Source organism: Rhinopithecus bieti, unplaced genomic scaffold, assembly GCF_001698545.2.
Source record: "Rhinopithecus bieti isolate Rb0 unplaced genomic scaffold, ASM169854v2 scaffold_3471, whole genome shotgun sequence".
NCBI lineage: Eukaryota > Metazoa > Chordata > Mammalia > Primates > Cercopithecidae > Rhinopithecus > Rhinopithecus bieti.
This window is the reverse complement of record NW_016804075.1, coordinates 208,591-227,011: the sequence shown is the minus strand read 5'-3', so window position 1 is coordinate 227,011 and position 18,421 is coordinate 208,591. Positions and strand designations below refer to the sequence as shown.

Genomic DNA, 18,421 nt, shown 5'->3' with positions numbered 1-18,421 from the left:
TCAAAAATAAATAAATAATAAAGATGTAAATAAATAGTCAAAGTGTTAGTAAGTGGACTTTAATTGCAGTGTCTGTTAATACTAATAACAGCATAAAAATAAAATATAATTGACAGCCTCTTTAGTGTCATGTTTATGGTTTTATTTCAGCGAATATAAATTTTTGAGATTTGGATTTTCATGTCCAAATGGTCCTGGCCTCTAAATGTCTCCTAAGCATATTTTTCTCTTCTTCTTCTTCTTTTTTTTTTTTTGAGACAGAGTCTTGCTCTGTTGCCCAGCCTGGAGGGCAGTGGTGCGATCTCAGCTCACTGCAGCCTCCCCTTTCTGGGTTCAAATGATTCTCCTGCCTCAGCCTCTGGAGTAGCTGGGACCACAGGTGTGCACCACCAAGCCAGGCTAATTTTTGTATTTTTAGTTGTGATGGGGTTTTATCATGTTGGCCAGGCTGGTCTTGAACTCCTGACGTCAGGTGATCCACCTGCCTCGGTCTCCCAAAGTGTTGGGATTACAGGGATTAGCCATCTCATATGTCCACTTAAACCTACATCCTCCATGAGGGTATAAGATCTTCACCGGCAAATACCAGCATAGTTTGTTTCTTTTTAAAAGATACTTCAGTCAAGGAAAGGCAGGCCAGGCACGGTAGCTCATGCCTGTAATCCCAGCACTGTGGGAGGCCGGAGGCAGGAGGACTGTTTGAGCCCAGGAGTTCAAGACCAGTCTGGGCTACATAGCAAACTCTGTGTCAAATAAAAAATAGAAAATAAATAGGCTGGGCACGGTGGCTCATGCCTGTTATCCCAACACTTTGGGACGCCAAGGTGGGCAGATCACCTGAGGTCAGGAATTCAAGACAAGCCTGGCCAACATGATAAAACCCCATCACTACTCAAAATACAAAAAGTAGCCAGGCGTGGTGGTGCACACCTGTAATCCCAGCGACTTGGGAGGCTGAGGCAGGAGAATTGCTTGAATCCAGAGGCAGAGGTTGCAGTGAGCCCGAGATCATGCCACTGTACTCCAGCCTGAGTGACAGGGCAAGACACTGTCTTAAAAATAATAATAATACAAATATATAAAATTAATAATTAAAAAAATAAAGAAGGAAAAGCAGAGGGGAGCAGGCCTGGTGTCTGAATGTTAAGGTAGGCCTTCTGTGGAAGTGCGTCCTTAACCTTTTCCTGACTAGATAATTTAAGGTGCAGCAATGCTCCTGCTCAAATTACTTTTTTTTTTTTTGTTTTAATTTGAGATGGAATCTTGCTCTGTTACCCAGGCTGGAGTGCAATGGTGCGATCTTGGCTCACTGCAACCTCCACCTCTTGGGTTCAAGCCATTCTTCTGCCTCAGCCTGCTGAGTAGCTGGGATTACAGGTGCGCGCCACTACACCCGGCTAATTTTTTTTGAAATTTTTTTAGTAGAGATGGGTTTCACCATGTTGGTCAGGCTGGGCTGGAGCTCCAGATCTCGTGATCCACCCACCTCGGCCTCCCAAAGTGCTGGGATTAGGGCGTGAGCCACCGCGCCCGGCAACTCAATGACTTTTAAACACTTCTCTCTGGGGAGAGAGATTTTAGAGAATGGGAGCAAAGAGAAAGGCGGTGAGATAATCCCAAGTACTTTCTCTACCTTAGAGCAGAAAAAATAAAGGGAAAAGTAAAAGCCCAAGGCCGAGAAACAGATTTGCTTCTTAAAGGGCTGTTCTGTGTCCCTAAGGGCGCTGAAGGTCAGTTTATGTGCAATGCTTTTAAGGTCTGGGTTGTTTTCTTGCATTGTAGCTACTACCTCCCTGGCCTGCAGGTTACTGACCAGAGGGAGGGAGAGGGTGTGATTGTTCGGAAAGAGTTTAAACAGTGATAAGAATTGAATTTTATTTGTTATGCATTGCACAATCCAATAAGAGCAATGATGACAATGAAAGCGAAAGTTAATCTACAATTCTATCACCCGATTGTTTCTATTTTCCCTTTTATTCCCTCATGCATTAAACATTATGCAAAGCACTCCGCTACTCTTGGTTACAGTGCAGCTTGTATACATTCTGAACAAAAATTTGCATTTTGCTTTTCTTTTCCTTTTTGTATTTCTGAGGCTGCAAAATACATCTTCACAAGAGCGGCTTTAATGGTTACCTAACATTTCATCTTGCACATACATTTTAAGGAACTGCTGCAGTGCAAGTATCCAACATTTGAGCGTCAACGCCAACAGATTTGACCTTGCACTGCAGGGACTGGAGGTCGGTCAAGGTCAGGCGGAGGCTGCCAGGCTGCCAGGGTGGAGGAAGGCGCCGAGGCAGAGGCCAGCGCGCCCATCGCGCGGCTCCTCGGGGCACCTGCTGCCTTGGCGCCTTTTCCCTTCGCCTTCGCCTCGCCCGCAGCGCCCTCCGCGGAGGGCCCCGCCCGGTGCGCGCGCATCCCCGCCCCCAGGCGATCTGTCAGAGCACCTCGCGGAGCGTACGTGCCTCAGGAAGTGACGCACAGACCCCGGGGGGCCGGGGGCGGGGCCAGGCTATAAACCGCCGGTTCGGGGCCGCCTTCCCCTCAGAGCGTCGTGATATCGGTTGGCTGCTGGGGCTGCGCGGGACGGAGGACGCGCTAGTGTGAGTGACTGCGGGCTTCTAGAACTACGCCGACCCTCGTGTCCTCCCTTCATCCTGCGGGCCTTGCTGGAGCGGCCGCTCCGGTGCTGTCCAGCAGCCATAGGGGGCCGCGCGGGGAGCGGGAAGGCGGCGGCGGCCCCAGGCGGGGCGGCCGGGATGGAGCGAGGCCGCGAGCCTGTGGGGAAGGGGCTGTTGTGGCGGCACCTCGAGCGGCTGCAGGTGCTCGGGGTCGGGCGGCTGTGCGGAGAGGCGTCCCTTCTCCTCTCGTCCCTTCGCCTCGTCCCTTCGCCTCTCGTCCCTTCCTTTCTCGCTGCCTTCTTGCCCGCCGCCTCGGTCACAGAGCGACGAATGGCTTCTCTTACTGCTCCGAGGACCAGAGCAGGTGTACCCCACTGTCGCTCTCAGCCTCGCAGACTTCGGGTCCTCGCCCTTGCAGGCTGCAGGCCCTCGTGCGCGGGCTCCGGGCTCCGGGCTGCGGGTCCCGGAGCGCGGGCGCAGTCACGGTGCAGCTGCGCGGCGTGCGGCGTCTGGGGGACACGTGGCTGCGCTGCTCCAGGAAGTCGCCCCAGGGAAAGGCTGGGATCCGTGGGTGACCTTGGGCTTGTAAACCTTTGCTTCCCCGGGCTCCGGGCAGGCCCCGCTCTCACTGCGGAAAGGGACAGAGCTGTCCCCGATTCGGTTACCTAGCGTGTTACAGGCATTAATTAGATACGGGCTTCTGTAAACTGACCCTTCGGCTCTGGTACAACCTGATCTTGCCGTGCTCTGCCTGTTCGCCATGTGTGTGACTTCAGTTTTCTCAAGGCAGAATCCGACTGAACGCCGCAGGTGTTGACATTAAGCATATTGCTAGCAGCTCTCACGACAAGACGGGAGCCATAGGAGTGACTTATTTGTGAAAGATACTTGGAGATGAGCGGTGTGGTTGGAGGGCTGTGCTGTATTGATGGGCGCCCGAGAGGCCGTTGTGTCACATTCTGCTGGACAGTTCTTTAAGGTTGGGAGGGTGGGTAAGAAAATACATTCTGATTGGGCTTTTTTCGGTTAACACTTGCCCTGTGCTCACTGCTTGTAGAGACCTTGGGTACATCACTTATCCGGGGGACTGGACTCTGCAGCTTTTTCCATTTTCTTCCCCGTTGATAAGAGAATTAAAGTAGGAAATTATATTTGGCCACCCCATACTTGTATGCTAAACTTACTGTGAAAATTACGGTTAAGCTCTCTAGAGTACTTGTGGACCCCTGCTGGTCGGTCCCCCCACCCCCCGCCCTCAATTTTGGGTTACAATATGCTTCTCAAGAAAATCCAGAGTTAAAATAATTTTTTGTCATCGATATTGCAAGGTTATATAGAGCATGGCATCCTTCAATTTCCTTTGGATGTTCTTATCAAGTAATGGTGGCTGTAAACCTAGCCTGTGTTGAAGGTTGTTAGATACACAGCAGTTTGGCTAACTCTGCCCTAAGGCGAGGCAGTTGCTTGCCTCTGATAATGTATTTACATGTCATGGAGCAAGGTTCCCAGCCAAACCTGAATTGGATCACAATCCAATTTATGTTAAAACTGATCCTTGGTTGGGTGCCGTGGCTCACGCCTGTAATCCCAACACTTGGGGAGGCTGAGGCAGGCGGATCACCTATGGTCAGGAGTTCGAGACCAGTCTGACTAACATGGTGAAACCCTGCCTCTACTAAAAATACAAAAATTAGCCGGGCATGGTGGCTCACACCTGTAATCCCAGCACTTTGGGAGGCCAAGGCAGGCAGATCGCTTGAGGTGAGGAGTTCGAGACCAGCCTGGCCAACATGGGGAAACCCCATCTCTACTAAAAATACAAAAATTAGCTGGGTGTAGTGGTGCACACCTGTAATCCCAGCCACTCAGGAGGCTGAGGCTCGAGAATCACTTTAACCTGGAAGGCAGAGGTTGTAGTGAGCTGAGATCGCTACACTGCACTCCAGCCTGGGCCACAGAGCGAGATGCCATCTCAAAAACAACAAAAAAAAACTCCCTACTAAACCAGAAGAGTGATGGGGACGGGAAAAGATTACTGGTCCAATGTTTTCATTATATTTTTCATTTGGAATTCATTATATATCATTTGGAATATCATGCATCAAGATGCCCCAGTACTGTTAAATACAATATTTTTACTCATTATCAGGTCGTTCAATACCAGTTATTACAGGATAGGGAAGTCAGTCAGGGAAAGCTTCATAGAGATGGCCGTTGAGCTCAGCCTGGAGGAAATGAGGAGGACCTCAAGGAACAGAGAAGAATGTTAGTGGGTAAAAAGATGGGCTGGATTCCGTCAGATTTTGGAGAAAATAGAGGGTAGTGAAGTGGTTAGGCAGTGAATGTGTTCCATTTCATGGTTCAAAACGTGGGGCTACGTTTTGCCTGCCTGAACTTCATTATTAATGTGAAAAATTGAATTGTTGTTTTCAGTCACCATTGAGAACACCAAACATACACAAGCAGCTTAGATTATTTATTTATTTTTGACGGAGTTTCACGCTTGTTGCCCAGGCTAGAATGCAATGGCGATCTCTCTGCAATGGTTGCTCTCCGCAACCTCCACCTCCCCTGGGTTCAAGCGATTCTCCCGCCTCAGCCTCCCCAGTAGCTGGGATTACAGGCATTCGCCACCACGCCGAGCTAATTTTGTATTTTTTTAGTAGAGATGGAGTTTCTCCATGTTGGTCAGGCTAGTCTCAAACTCCCAGCCTCAGGTGATCTGCTCGCCTCGGCCTCCCAAAGTGTTGCTGGGATTACAGGTGTGAGCCACCGTGCCCGGCCATTGCTTTGTGTTCTTAAAATTAATCTAAAACTAGAAAACTTGAGGAATGATGGTTCAGATGAGTGTTAAACCCTGCAAGCTGTTTTTTCCTGGAAAAGGATGATTAAAATTGGTTCAGGGTGGGGCCTTCCAGGTCTGCTCTAGTGATTGGGTCCTTACTGCTCTGGTGGTGGCAGTGATAAGCATTTTGTAACAGAAGGGGCAAAAGATTGTGCTTCTGGCAGTGGCTCACGCCTTCAATTTCCTTGGGATGTTCTTATCAAGTAACTAATCTTAGTTCTTTGAGAAGCCAGGTGGGTGGATCACCTTAGATCCAGACCAGCCTGGCCAACATGGTGAAATCCTGTCTCTATTAAAAATACAAAAATTAGCTGGGCATGGTGGTGGGCGCCTGTAATCCCAGCTACTCAGTCTGAGGCGGGAAAATTACTTGAACCCAGGAGTCGGAGGTTGCAGTGAGCCGAGATCGTGCTGTTGCACTCCTGCCTAGGCAACAAGACTGAAACTCTGTCTCCAAAAAAAAAAGATTATGCTTCTAAGAATATGACCCATTGCATATGGACGCTGGTCTTTAAAGCTTGGATTTTTTTGTAATGGTTTTTAGAACTTTTTTTCTTTTTTTTTTTTTTTTGAGATGGAGTCTCACTGTCGCCCAGGCTGGAGTGCAGTGGCGCCATCTTGGCTTACCACAACCTCTGCCTCCCGGGTTCAAGCAATTCTCCTGCCTCAGCCTCCCCAGTAGCTGGGATTACAGGTGCCCACCAGCACGCCCATCTAATTTTTGTGCTTTTAGTAGAGATGAGGGTTTTACCACCTTGGCCAGGCTGGTCTCAAACTCCTGATTTTGTGATCCACCTGCCTCAGCCTCCCAAAGTGTTGGGATTACAGGTGTTAGCCACCGCGCCTGGCCAGAAAGCTTTTTCTTAATGCTGGTTATCATACCCTTTGCTTTACAATTTGCATATACCTCACAGCTGGCTTTGTGCCGTGTGCGTGTTTAATATGCTCTCAGTGTTCTCATATATAGGAAAAGCTTTAAAATAGTGTCCAATAAATGTCCATTTTGCAAATCTCAGGATCATATCACTTTAACGTATCTAGATGCCCTCAAACCGAAAATTCAGATTTCAGTTAAGGCCTTTAACTTAACATAGGACTTTGATTACAGAGATGTATTTTGCTTTGACAGAAGTTAAGGTTAATGTCTTAAATTTCCAGAGATGAGAATACAATTTCTATAACCCAGTAACCCATTTAACTTCACTCAATCTAAGTGATAATCTATCAGTTTTCAGCCTTGAACAGGCCACCTAATTTCTCTGATAAGTGGCCTCTTCATCTGTAAAATAGCATAATCTGTGTTTCGTGTTTCTTTTTGTGTCAAAGATCGAATCACTTGAACTATTCATTCAGTCAGAATCAGGATTTCTTCCCCTTTCCATTGAAGATGGTTTGTGGTATTCGTAGCATAACTGGTCTTGTCTGCTTTAGTCTTAATTTTTTCAAGTGATAGTCTGTTGTCTTTTTGTGTGTGTCACTTTTTTTTTTTGAGATGGAATTTTGCTCTTACTGCCCAGGCTGGAGTGCAATGGTGTGATCTTGGCTCACTGTAACCTCCGCTCCCCGGGTTCAAGTGATTCTCCTGCCTCAGCCTCCCGAGTAGCTGGGATTACAGGTGCACACCACCATGCCCAGCTGATTTTTGTATTTTTAGTAGAGACGGGGTTTCATCATGTTGGTCAGGCTGGTCTCGAACTCCTGACCTCAGGTGATCCACCGGCCTCAGCCTCTCAAAGTGCTGGCATTACAGGTGTGAGCCACCACACCCGGCAGTATGTGTCACTTTTTTGTCTACTCAGAGCATAGTGGTTCATGCCTGTAATCGCAGCACTTTGGGATGCCAAGGTGGGAGGATTGTTTGAGATCAGGAGTTCAAGACCAGCCTGGGCAACATAGAGTGACCTTGTCTCTACAAAAAAAAAAAAAAAAAAAAAGACATATATAACAAATATTAAAAAGGATCACACTTAATTTACTTGTCATGTAAATTGTGGTTAAATGCCTTTTCTAGAAAAGTGATAATGTATTTTAATAATTTGATATAACATTTAGCCTGGTAATAGAAAGTTCACTAATGTGATCAGATAGTATCTTTCTCAGTAATTCTCTATTCTGATACCCAGGTTCTTCTGTGTGGCTGGCAGTTCAGGATGATGGATCAAGCTAGATCAGCATTCTCTAACTTGGTAAGATATTTTCAGTTGTATTTCTGTGTCTGCAAGAATGTGAAATATACAAGCATGACTTGAAGCATGAAATAATAACCCAAATCTATTATCAGGTATTCATTTACATTTGAATTGGTCTTGAGGCATAACTGATCCCACAGAGTTCAGCATTCAGTAGGGTTAATTATAGAAGGTCTTGGAAGAATTCACAGCGTGGTTCTGGGTGTGGTAGAGGGGCAGCCGAGTAGATAAGATGAACTAAAGAAAGCACTGATCAAAATGTCTTCTTAGTGAGAGAGGTAAAAAGCAAAGTTGGCCGGGCGTTGTGGCTCACGCCTGTAATCACAGCACTTTGGGAGGCTGAAGTAGGTCAATCACCTGTGGTCAGGAGTTCAAGACCAGCCTGACCAACACGGTGAAACTCCATCTCTACTAAAAATACAAAAAAAAAAAAAAAAAAAGAAAAATTAGCGGAAGTGTCATGGCACATGCCTGTAGTCCCAGCTAATCGGGAGGCTGAGGCAGGATAATTGCTTGAAGCTGGGAGGCGGAGGTTGCAGTGAGCTGAGATCACACCACTGCACTCCGGCCTGGGTAACAGAGGGAGACTCCATCTCAAAAAAAAAAAACCAAAGGCTGAATGAGGCCAAGTGTGGTGGCTCACTCCCGTAATCCCAGCACTTTGGGAGGTGAGGCAGGAGGATCACTTGAGGAGTTTGAGACTTGCCTGGGCAACATAGCAATCCCATCTCTATAAAAAAAAAATGAAATTTTAAGAAACATTGAGTAGACAGTATGAGTGAAAGCTGAAAGAACATACAGAAAAGACAGCCATCCAGGACATGATGAAAAGGAGCCTAACTCTTGACACACTATCTAGACCTCGATTCTCTCTTTTATTTATTTATTTATTTTTATTTTATTTTTTGGGATGGAGTCTCAGCGTGGGCTCTGTTGCCCGGGTTGGAGTGCTCACCACAACCTCCGCCTCCTGAGTTCAAGTAATTCTCGTGCCTTAGCCTCCTGAGTGGCTGAGATTACAGGCGTGCACCACCATGCCCAGCTGGTGTTTTGTTTTGTTTTGTTTTAATTTTTTAATTTTTAAATTTTTAAATTTTTTTATTTTAGTAGAGACGGGATTTCACTATGTTGGTCAGGCTGGTCTCAAACTCCTGACCTCAAATGATCCGTCTGCCTTGGCCCCTCAGAGTGTTGGGATTACAGGCATGAGCCACTGTGTCTGGCCTATTCTCTCTTTTCTGTCTTCTATCTTATGCTTAGTCAGAATTTCTGCTTATTTATAACCTTGTTTTATTCTTGTTCCCTGGCTCCTGCCAGCGTCATGGTCTGGGTTACTGCATAGTATCCTAAAGTGATTTGTGCCCCTAGTCCCAGCTGCTCAGGAGACTGAGATGGCAGAATCAGTAGAGCCCAGGATTTTGAGGCTGCAGTGAGCTATGATGACACCACTGCACTCCATCCTGAGAGAGAGAGGGAGACCTTGTCTCAAAAAAAAAAGCAAAAAACCATTTACAGAAAAGGAAAGACTGACTGAGAAGACCAGTGTGAACTAGCCCTTGACTGGGCCCAGGGAAGAATGTTGGTTTGAAAGGAAAACACTGAGGAATACATAGCAAGTCATAGTAATGGCCCAATAACAAGCGTATACCTAAGCAAGCTTTTCCTAAACATTCCTGTGCCTGTTCTTCATCATGTCTTTTTCCCCAAAACAGTTTGGTGGAGAACCATTGTCATATACCCGGTTCAGCCTGGCTCGGCAAGTAGATGGCGATAACAGTCATGTGGAGATGAAACTTGGTGTAGATGAAGAAGAAAATGCTGACAATAACACAAAGGCCAATGGCACAAAACCAAAAAGGTGTAATGGAAATATCTGCTATGGGACTATTGCCGTGATCATCTTTTTCTTGATTGGTAAGAATGACCATTCCAAACTTCAGTATTTTCCATGACCAACTCTGGGAAGTCTGTTATTTCAGCTTAGCATATGGTTATTTTGTGCCTTTTTGTTTTGTTTTGTTTTGTTTTGTTTTGTGACAGAGTCTTACTCTGTTGCCTAGGTTAGAGTGCAGTGGCACCATCTTGGCTCACTGCAACCTCTGCCTACCAGGTTTGAGCGATTCTTTGCCTTAGCCTCGTGAGTAGCTGGGACTATAGGTGCTCACCACCACACCTGGCTAATTTTTTTTTTTGAGATGGAGTCTCACTCTGTTGCCCAGGCTGGAGTGCAGTGGCGTCATCTTGGCTCACAGCAACCTCTGCCTCCTGGGTTCAAGCGATTCTCCTGCCTCAGCCTCCTGAGGAGCTGAGACTACAGGTGTGCGCCACAATACCTGGCTAATTTTTGTGTTTTTAGTAGAGACGGGGTTTCACCATGTTGGGCAGGCTGGTCTCGAACTCCTGACCTCGTGATCTGCCCACCTTGGCCTCCGAAGGTGCTAGGATTACAGACACGAGGCACTTTACCCGTCCACTTTGTGCCTTTTTAAGTGCCGCTAGGAAGACAATCATGAGTAGATTCTATACCTGTCATTGAATTTAGTCTGGTTGGAAAGAGAGACCCATGAATTCTTTCAGTACGACGAGCAAGTGTTTTCTTTTTACTTATGAATTTTTTTGTTTGCTCCCACTCCACCAGGAAACAAATGTTACACTGAAACATACACAGGATACTGGTGGTGTGGAAGCTCAGTCTGATGTGTCAAGGAGGCCTTTTGGAAAAAGCACCTATGTTTTGAATAGGTAGCTCTTTGAAATAAAGCTAGCACACAATTTATTCAATGGCTTAAAGGATACAAAACTGAGATGCGTTATATACTTTAAAACTACTTAGAAGTTGAAAACCAGTATTTTCAAGGCTTACCTGAAAAGTGTTAACAGGGATAGATGACAAGTGAAAATCTGAGCTCAGCTCTGGAACTTTGTCTCTTTAGGGTTTATGATTGGCTACTTGGGCTATTGTAAAGGGGTAGAACCAAAAACTGAGTGTGAGCGACTGGCAGGAACCGAGTCTCCAGTGAGGGAGGAGCCGGAAGAGGGCTTCCCTGCAGCATCTCGCTTATACTGGGATGACCTGAAGAGAAAGTTGTCAGAGAAACTGGACACCACAGACTTCACCAGCACCATCAAGTGAGCGTGAGCTACTTTGCAAGTATCTAGACAAGTAATTCAGGAATTATGATAGGCCGCAGGGAAACAATAATGGTGACACTGTGGGAATGGCTTTTCAGAGAAGACAAGACTTGCCATGTTTAGCTAAAGAGGGTGAGGGGCCTGTAAAGAACTGAAACCATACTGGTAGGAAAAAAGGTAGACCTTCTAGGGAGTCTCCTTTTTCTTAAAAAATTCATAGGCCCTTGATGTTTTCCCGATCTTTGTAGCTCATTGCTTGCTGTCATTCTTTGGCTCTGATTTTTCTTCTTAAACTCTTTTTTGTTTTTTTGTTTTGTTTTGTTTTTTGAGGAGTCTTGCTCTGTCGCCCAGGCTGGAGTGCAGTGGCACGATCTCGGCTCACCGCAAGCTCTGCCTCCTGCCTCAGCCTCCTGAGTAGCTGGGACTACAGGCGACTACCACCACGCCCGGCTAATTTTTTGTGTTTTTAGTAGACACAGGGTTTCACTGTGTTAGCCAGGGTGGTCTTGATCTCCTGACCTCGTGATCCGCCCGCCTTGGCCTTCCAAAGTGGTGGGATTACAGGCGTGAGGCACCGCATCTGGCTCTTCTTAACCTCTTATAATGTTGTACTAAGCTCTGCTTTGTTGACAAGGACATCAGTAGCTTTTGTCTTTTATAGGAAGCAATACATGCCAGAAGTAGCCTTTTTCATCTTCTAGATCATGGGTAATTTAACTGCCTGACTTAAGTCTCTAGCGCTTCTTAGTTTCTGCTGATACTCACCCATTAACCCATAGGCCAATAAGTATCCAGAGACAGTGTCTCCCTCTGGTGGAGGCTGGAATACAGTAGTACGATCTCATCTCACTGCAGCTTCAACCTCCCAGGCTCAAACGATCCCCACACCATAGCCTCCTGAGTAGCTGGGACTATAAGCACGCAGCACCACACCCAGCTCATTTTTTTTTTTTAAGAGACAAGAGTCTCACCATGTCTTCCAGGCTGGTCTGTCCTTAGATTTTTATTTTTATTTATTTAGTTATTTTGAGATGGAGTCTTACTGTGTTGTCCAGACTGGAGTGTAGTGGCACGATCTCAGCTCACTGCAACCTCTATCTCCCAGGTTCAAGTGATTCTCCTACCTCAGTCTCCTGAGTAGCTGAGATCACAGGCTTGTGCTGCCACACTCTGCTAATTTTTTTTTTTGGTAGAAACGGGATTTCACCATGTTGGCCAGGCTGGTCTTGAACTTCTGACCTCAGGTGACCCTCCTGCACCGCACCTGGCCGGATTTTTATTTTATATTTTATTTTTAATGGGCTTTCTGGCAAAAGCTAGAAAGCATGCTAGACAGATTCTAAGAGCTTGTAACACTTGTCCGTATAGAGTTTTACTATCTTGTACATCCATGCCTCTGTGCAAATAATAAATTTTTCTTTTCCTTTTTTCAAGCTTCCTGTAGTTACCGTGGTACTATAATTCTTTAGTCTTCAGTTATGGCATTTTCTACTTCATCTAGTTGATGCTTTTGTGCTTATTTACTGTACACCAGACATTATGGATGAAGTGAGAGTATAGTCCACCCCACAAACATGTGAGAATAAGCTGAGTAAATAGAAAGAACGATGGGAGATCAGGCCAAGGAGCAGCTTTGCTTCAGGGTATTCAGAAATGCTTCACAAGTAGGTGAAAATTGAAACCATGCACCCAGTTTAGCACAGTAGTACTATCTTAGATTTTATAATTGACTTTATAGTAGATCTCCTGGAAGCTACTCATTTCCCCTCAGCAGATACATTGTGTTATGATGAGGCTCTTGAAGGGGTCCTTTATAGTGGGTAAAGAAGCTGTGAAGTTATACAATTTGGGGCACAGTTTTTTTTTCTTAGTTTGTGTTATTCTGGTCAATCTAAAAGTGTTGGGTCACAGTTCGTTTATCTAAACTATGAGGGATAATATTTTGCTTTCAAAACAATTTGTTCAATCCTTGAGTTAAATGCTTATTTTAAATTAAACTTAAGTTCAGGTAAAAGACGTTTTCTCCTCCAGGCTGCTGAATGAAAATTCCTATGTTCCTCGTGAGGCTGGATCTCAAAAAGATGAAAATCTTGCATTGTATATTGAAAATCAATTGCGTGAATTTAAACTCAGCAAGGTCTGGCGTGATCAGCATTTTGTTAAGATTCAGGTCAAAGACAGGTATGTTGAAAGATGGTAAACTTGTTTTTATACAAGTAGCTATTTCCAGGTGTGCTAAATATAGCAAAGACTTTTTGTTATTGTGGCGTTTTTTGAAACGGAGTCTTGCTCTGTCGCCCAGGCTGGAGTGCAGTGGCACAGTCTCTACTCACTGCAGCCTCTGCCTTCTGGGTTCAAGTGATTCTCCTGCCTCAGCCTCCAAAGCAGCTAGGATTACAGGTGTACGCCTCCATGCCCAGCTAATTTTTGTATTTTTAGTAGAGGTGGGGTTTCACCATATTGGCCAGGCTGGTCTCGAACTTTTGACCTCAGGTGATCTGCCCACCTCGGCCTCCCAAAAATGCTGGAATTACAGGCGTGAGCCACCACATGTGGCCCAAAGGCTTTTAAAATAAAAATTAGGCTTAAGATTTAGAGGTAAATTTCCTGAAGCCAAATAATGCAAGACATACTAAATGTAAGCTATTGTGTTTCTAGAAAGGATGACTTTAGGCTTCATCTTTTTAACAGTGCTCAAAACTCGGTGATCATAGTTGATAAGAATGGTGGACTTGTTTACCTGGTGGAGAATCCTGGGGGTTATGTGGCATATAGTAAGGCTGCAACAGTTACTGTAAGTAAGGCAAAACAGTGCATGAGATGCTTTTCCCTCTTGAATTATTCAAAACTCATCTTTTCTGTTCTTAGGAATTACATATTTACTTGTAAAATGTAAATTATCATGAGATATTTTGGTTTTCAACCCTCTAATGACACAGTCAACATGCAATGTCTTCTCTCTCTAATCACTTTCCCCATATCCTGCTTTATTTTTTCTTTATGGTAGTGATAGCACCTGACATTATCTATGCCTTTGTTTCCGTTAGAATGTGAGCCAGATGAAGAACCATGGGTTAGTTCTATTTACTGCCATGTCGCAGAGCTTTGGAGAATGGCTGACATACATTTGTATTTGCTAAACAAATGCATATCCTCCCTGTGGGGACAGATCTAAATAGCCATCTTGGCTGGGGCCTAGTCTTAGCTTGATTCATTAATGCTTGATCTTTTTTTATTTTTGTTTTGAGACAGGGTGTCACTCTTTTGCCTTAGCTGGAATGCAGTGGCGTGAGCTTGGCTGACTGCAACCTTCACCACCACCCAGGCTCAAGTGAGCCTCCCAAGTAGCTGGGACGTCCTGCTAATTTTTATTTTTTATTTTATTATTATTATTATGATTATGATTATTATATTTTTTTTGTGGTAGAGACAGGGTTTTGCCATGTTGACCAGTCTGGTCTTGAATTCAAACTCCTAGGCTCAAGCCATTCACGCACCTCGGCCTCCCAAAGTGCTGGGATTACAGGAGTAAGCTGCTGCACCCAGCCCTTGATCTTTTTAAACTTAGGCAGATACAGTCAAATTAACACAGAAATAGAGAACAGATAGATGGAATAATTTTCAGCTTAAAAATCACATTTGTGGTTGGGCGTGGTGGCTCACGCCCATAATGCCAGCACTTTGGGAGTCCAAGGTAAACAGATCACCTGAGGTCAGAGACCAGCCTGGCCAACATGTTGAAGTCTACTAAAAATACAAAAATTAGCCAGGCATGGTGGTGGGTGCCTGTAATCCCAGCTACTTGGGAGACGGGCAGGAGAATCCCTTGAACCCAGGAGGCGGAGGTTGCAGTGAGTGGAGATTGCGCCATTGCACTCCAGCAGGAGCAACAAAAGCGAAATTCGGCTCAAAAAAAATCACATTGGTGCGTCGGGCGTCTCCAGTGGACACCTTTCGAGACAGGTGCAGTTCAACGGTGATTCCTTGCCTTTCTGGATACTTGTGCTTTATCCCTTTGCCTGGCTGCCTGTAAGCCAGGAGTTTAGAGATGGTAGATTGTTCTGTTAAAGAACATTGAAGATTTTTCTTCAGCTTCCAGCTTTCTGTGTTCAGGTGCTTGGCGTTAGTGTCTGTTTATAGCTGTTCATCTGGACTCTTCTTAGCTTAGGAACATAATGACACATCCAAAGTTGGTGTATGCAAGTCACTTTGTTGTAATAGATGGTGTTTTAATTTTGGGACAGATGTATTGTCAGGTCTTTCAGTTAAAACCTCTTTCTATGATGTCCTCAAGGCGAAGATTGTTCCAGGCCTCCAGTCCCATGACCAGTCTACATAGGCCTCTTTAATCTAAATACCCTTTACATGAAAGGCAGTGTGGGATAAAAGCATGAAAGACATAGGAGGCTAAAACTCTTGATTTTATTCTAATACCTCTGACCTAAAAATTATAAAGTTTTTTACAACTCATGTCTTTTTTAGGCCTTGGACTCCTTTTATCTCTTACTTGGGTTGCCTGTCTTAGGTTTGATCTATAAAACTCTTCTGTCTCAAGATTTTAGAGCTGTTCCAATACCATAATGCTCATTAAATCTAATGTCTTTGTTCTAGGGTAAACTGGTCCATGCTAATTTTGGTACTAAAAAAGACTTTGAGGATTTAGACTCTCCTGTGAATGGATCTATAGTGATTGTCAGAGCAGGAAAAATCACCTTTGCAGAAAAGGTGAGTGTGGGTTATTATAATATTCAATACAGTACTTTGGTACCTTACTCTTCAGGTAAATTATATTTCTTGTTAATATTCTTACATTCTGAAAACCAGCAATCTTAAACTCTCATACCAGATAATACAATTTATTAAAAGTGCTAAACAAATCAAATAAGTTCCACTTCTCTAATCAGAAATGCCTAAGTGAAAGCCATTTGTCTGTATAACTCAGTTTTATGCATATACAGAATACAGTTAAAAGCATGTTTTATAAAAAGGAAAATAAATAGCTAAACATACACAAGGAACTAGATTGGAACATATCAAAGGACAGTGGTGATTTCTGCATTTTTAAAGAAGTGGCAGGGCTCACACCTGTAATCCCAGCACTTTGAGAGGCTAAGGTGAGAGGACTGCTTGAGCCCTGGAGGCTGTGAGATGTGACTGGTGCCACTCCCGCCTGGGTGACAGTGGGACTCCAAAAACTGGTTGTCTTAGATGGGTTTTTGTTATTTTTCTTTTCTTTTTTTTGAGATGGAGTCTCTGTCGCCCAGGCTGGAGTGCAGTGGTGTGATCTCAGCTCACTGCAGCCTCTGCCTTCCGGGTTCAAGCGATGCTCCTGCCTCAGCCTTCTGAGTAGCTGGGATTACAGGCGTCTGCCACCACGCCCAGCTAATGTTTGCATTTTTAGTAGAGGGGGATTTCACCAAGTTGGCCTGGCTGGTCTTGAACTCCTGACCTCAGGTGATCCGCCTGTCTCGGCCTCCCACATTGCTGGGATTACAGGCGTGAGCCACCACTCCTGGCCTTCGTTATTCTTTTTTTTTTTTTTTTTTTGAGACGGAGTTTTGCTCTTTTGTTCAGGCTGGAGTGCAGTGGCGCACTGCAACCTCTGCCTTACAGTTTCAAGCGATTCTCGTGCCTCAGCCTCCCGAATGGCTGGGAGTACAGGCGCCTGCCACTAAGCCCAGCAAATTTGTGTATTTTTAGTAGAGATGGGATTTCACCATGTTGGCCAGGCTGGTTTCAAACTCCTGACCTCATGATCCGCCTGCCTCAGCCTTGCAAGGTGTTGGAATTACAGGCGTGAGCCACCACGCCCGGCCCGTTATTCTTACTTTGCAAACAAGTGAGTTAATTTTTCAGGAAACAATTAACATATTACCAGATAAACAATTTGAAATATTTGGAAGTGTTATAAGTTTAGTCCTCTGTAACCATTTGGCCTTTAGCATAATGCCCAAGATGTATTCTCATTTCGTATGATCAGATTTTCATTTTCTGAGCTTTATATGTTTTCTTTTAGGTTGCAAATGCTGAAAGCTTAAATGCAACTGGTGTCTTGATATATATGGACCGGACTAAATTTCCCATTGTTAAGGCAGACCTTTCATTCTTCGGCCATGTGAGTTATTTCTTGAGTAAATCGCCGTTTTGAGTTTTTTGAATTGTTCTTGGATTCCTATATTAGCAGAAATAGCACTGTGTCTTCCTTCAGTGCTCTTTTTCTGGGAGGGCGTTAGCAGTAAGCAAGAAGATAGATTACATTGACTTTGAGGCTTTATTATTTGTTGGTAAAAGTACTTTATCAATAGTGCCTTGAACTGAGAATTTCCACGTGCCATGAAAACAGGAGTCACATTGTAGAGCCACTCAGATTTTTGAGGCTTTAAGTTGGTAAACTAAGGTTGGGCTGCAGCCTTATACCAAATCTGAATCTTACACCACTTTTGAGGAAGTATGTGATGGAGCGAATTGCTCTTTTGTTTTCCTAGGCTCATCTGGGAACAGGTGACCCTTACACACCTGGATTCCCTTCCTTCAATCACACTCAGTTTCCACCATCTCAGTCGTCAGGATTGCCTAATATACCTGTCCAAACGATCTCCAGAGCTGCTGCCGAAAAGCTGTTTGGGTAAGTTTTTATTTGACAGCTGTCTTGCAGGGTGAGGTTTTATGGTTAGGGAAGAACGGTAATTTGTTGATTAAAATGTTAAACATGATTAAAATTTTCCACATTTGGGAATTTGGAAGATGGTTAGCTGTTACCTTGGTACAGATAAAAATGAATTTTTCTCTATAAAGAGATCTTAATAATGGACTTTGGACTTCCTTGTGCAAGATTCCTGGCTTAACTTCTGCTTGAGTACTTCTGTGCTGAGGCACGATTCCTATGGCAACCCATTCAGTTAGTGGAGAGAATCTGTTAGAATTCATATTGGGATAAAATCCTACTCCCTGAAACATCCATTTGTCTGGATTTTTCTTCTAAGCAACACGGGATGATTCCAGTTTCCTTGCCTGTAGGTTGAGAAGCCTCACTTCTCATGCTGGTTTCCAGAGAAACCATTTGTGGTCATGGCGCGCTCTTGGATATCCTCCCTGTAGTGTTAGTGTTCCTCTTTAAAAACAGCCCAGTTCCATTACAGGACGTAGCATTAGTTTTGATTTGGATGTGGACATATTTCTCATTTCCTGTTGTTATAGGATAGAGATCGAATTTCAGACCTTTATGAAAGCATTTATCTCCTGTATGACATAGGCTCTCTGATCCTGTTTCTTTAACATAATTGGATAGTGAAAATATATTCTACTTGATAGTCTCAAATGAAGAACGTCTGTATGTAAGGAGTACGTGAAATACCATGACTATTGATCATGCTAAGAGGCCTTTAGCATAGGGGAGGGAGTGTGTAACATACCATGACTATTGATCATACTAAGAGGCCTGTTAGCATAGGAAGGAGTGTGTAACGTACTATGACCATTGATAATGCTAAGAGGCATTTAGCATAGGTGATCTTTGTTGACTCATTCTACTTACCACCTACAAGTCATAACAAACCTGTGAAGCCAGTGACGCATCTTACCCTTATGTAGTAGGGGAGTAATAATGTTTCAACCTATATTTGTGTAATTAA

The 18,421-nt window shown here is 44.5% G+C and overlaps 1 protein-coding gene across 2 annotated transcripts in view; it reads left to right on the top strand.

Annotated features, from left to right (window-relative positions):
• The first annotated feature begins 2,478 nt into the window (after positions 1-2,478).
• Positions 2,479-18,421, top strand: part of TFRC (transferrin receptor) — a 32,040-nt gene continuing 16,097 nt past the window's right edge. Inside the window, exons 1-9 of one of the 2 annotated variants that reach the window (XM_017863997.1) lie at positions 2,479-2,606; positions 7,593-7,655; positions 9,371-9,572; positions 10,592-10,787; positions 12,822-12,971; positions 13,482-13,584; positions 15,402-15,515; positions 16,807-16,905; positions 17,276-17,415. In XM_017863997.1, coding sequence (XP_017719486.1) covers positions 7,620-7,655; positions 9,371-9,572; positions 10,592-10,787; positions 12,822-12,971; positions 13,482-13,584; positions 15,402-15,515; positions 16,807-16,905; positions 17,276-17,415 — 1,040 coding nt within the window. In that variant the 5' untranslated portion in view covers positions 2,479-2,606; positions 7,593-7,619. Of the gene's footprint in view, positions 2,607-7,592; positions 7,656-9,370; positions 9,573-10,591; positions 10,788-12,821; positions 12,972-13,481; positions 13,585-14,635; positions 14,754-15,401; positions 15,516-16,806; positions 16,906-17,275; positions 17,416-18,421 lie in introns of those variants that run through there. The other variant, XM_017864006.1, reaches the window with a different exon arrangement.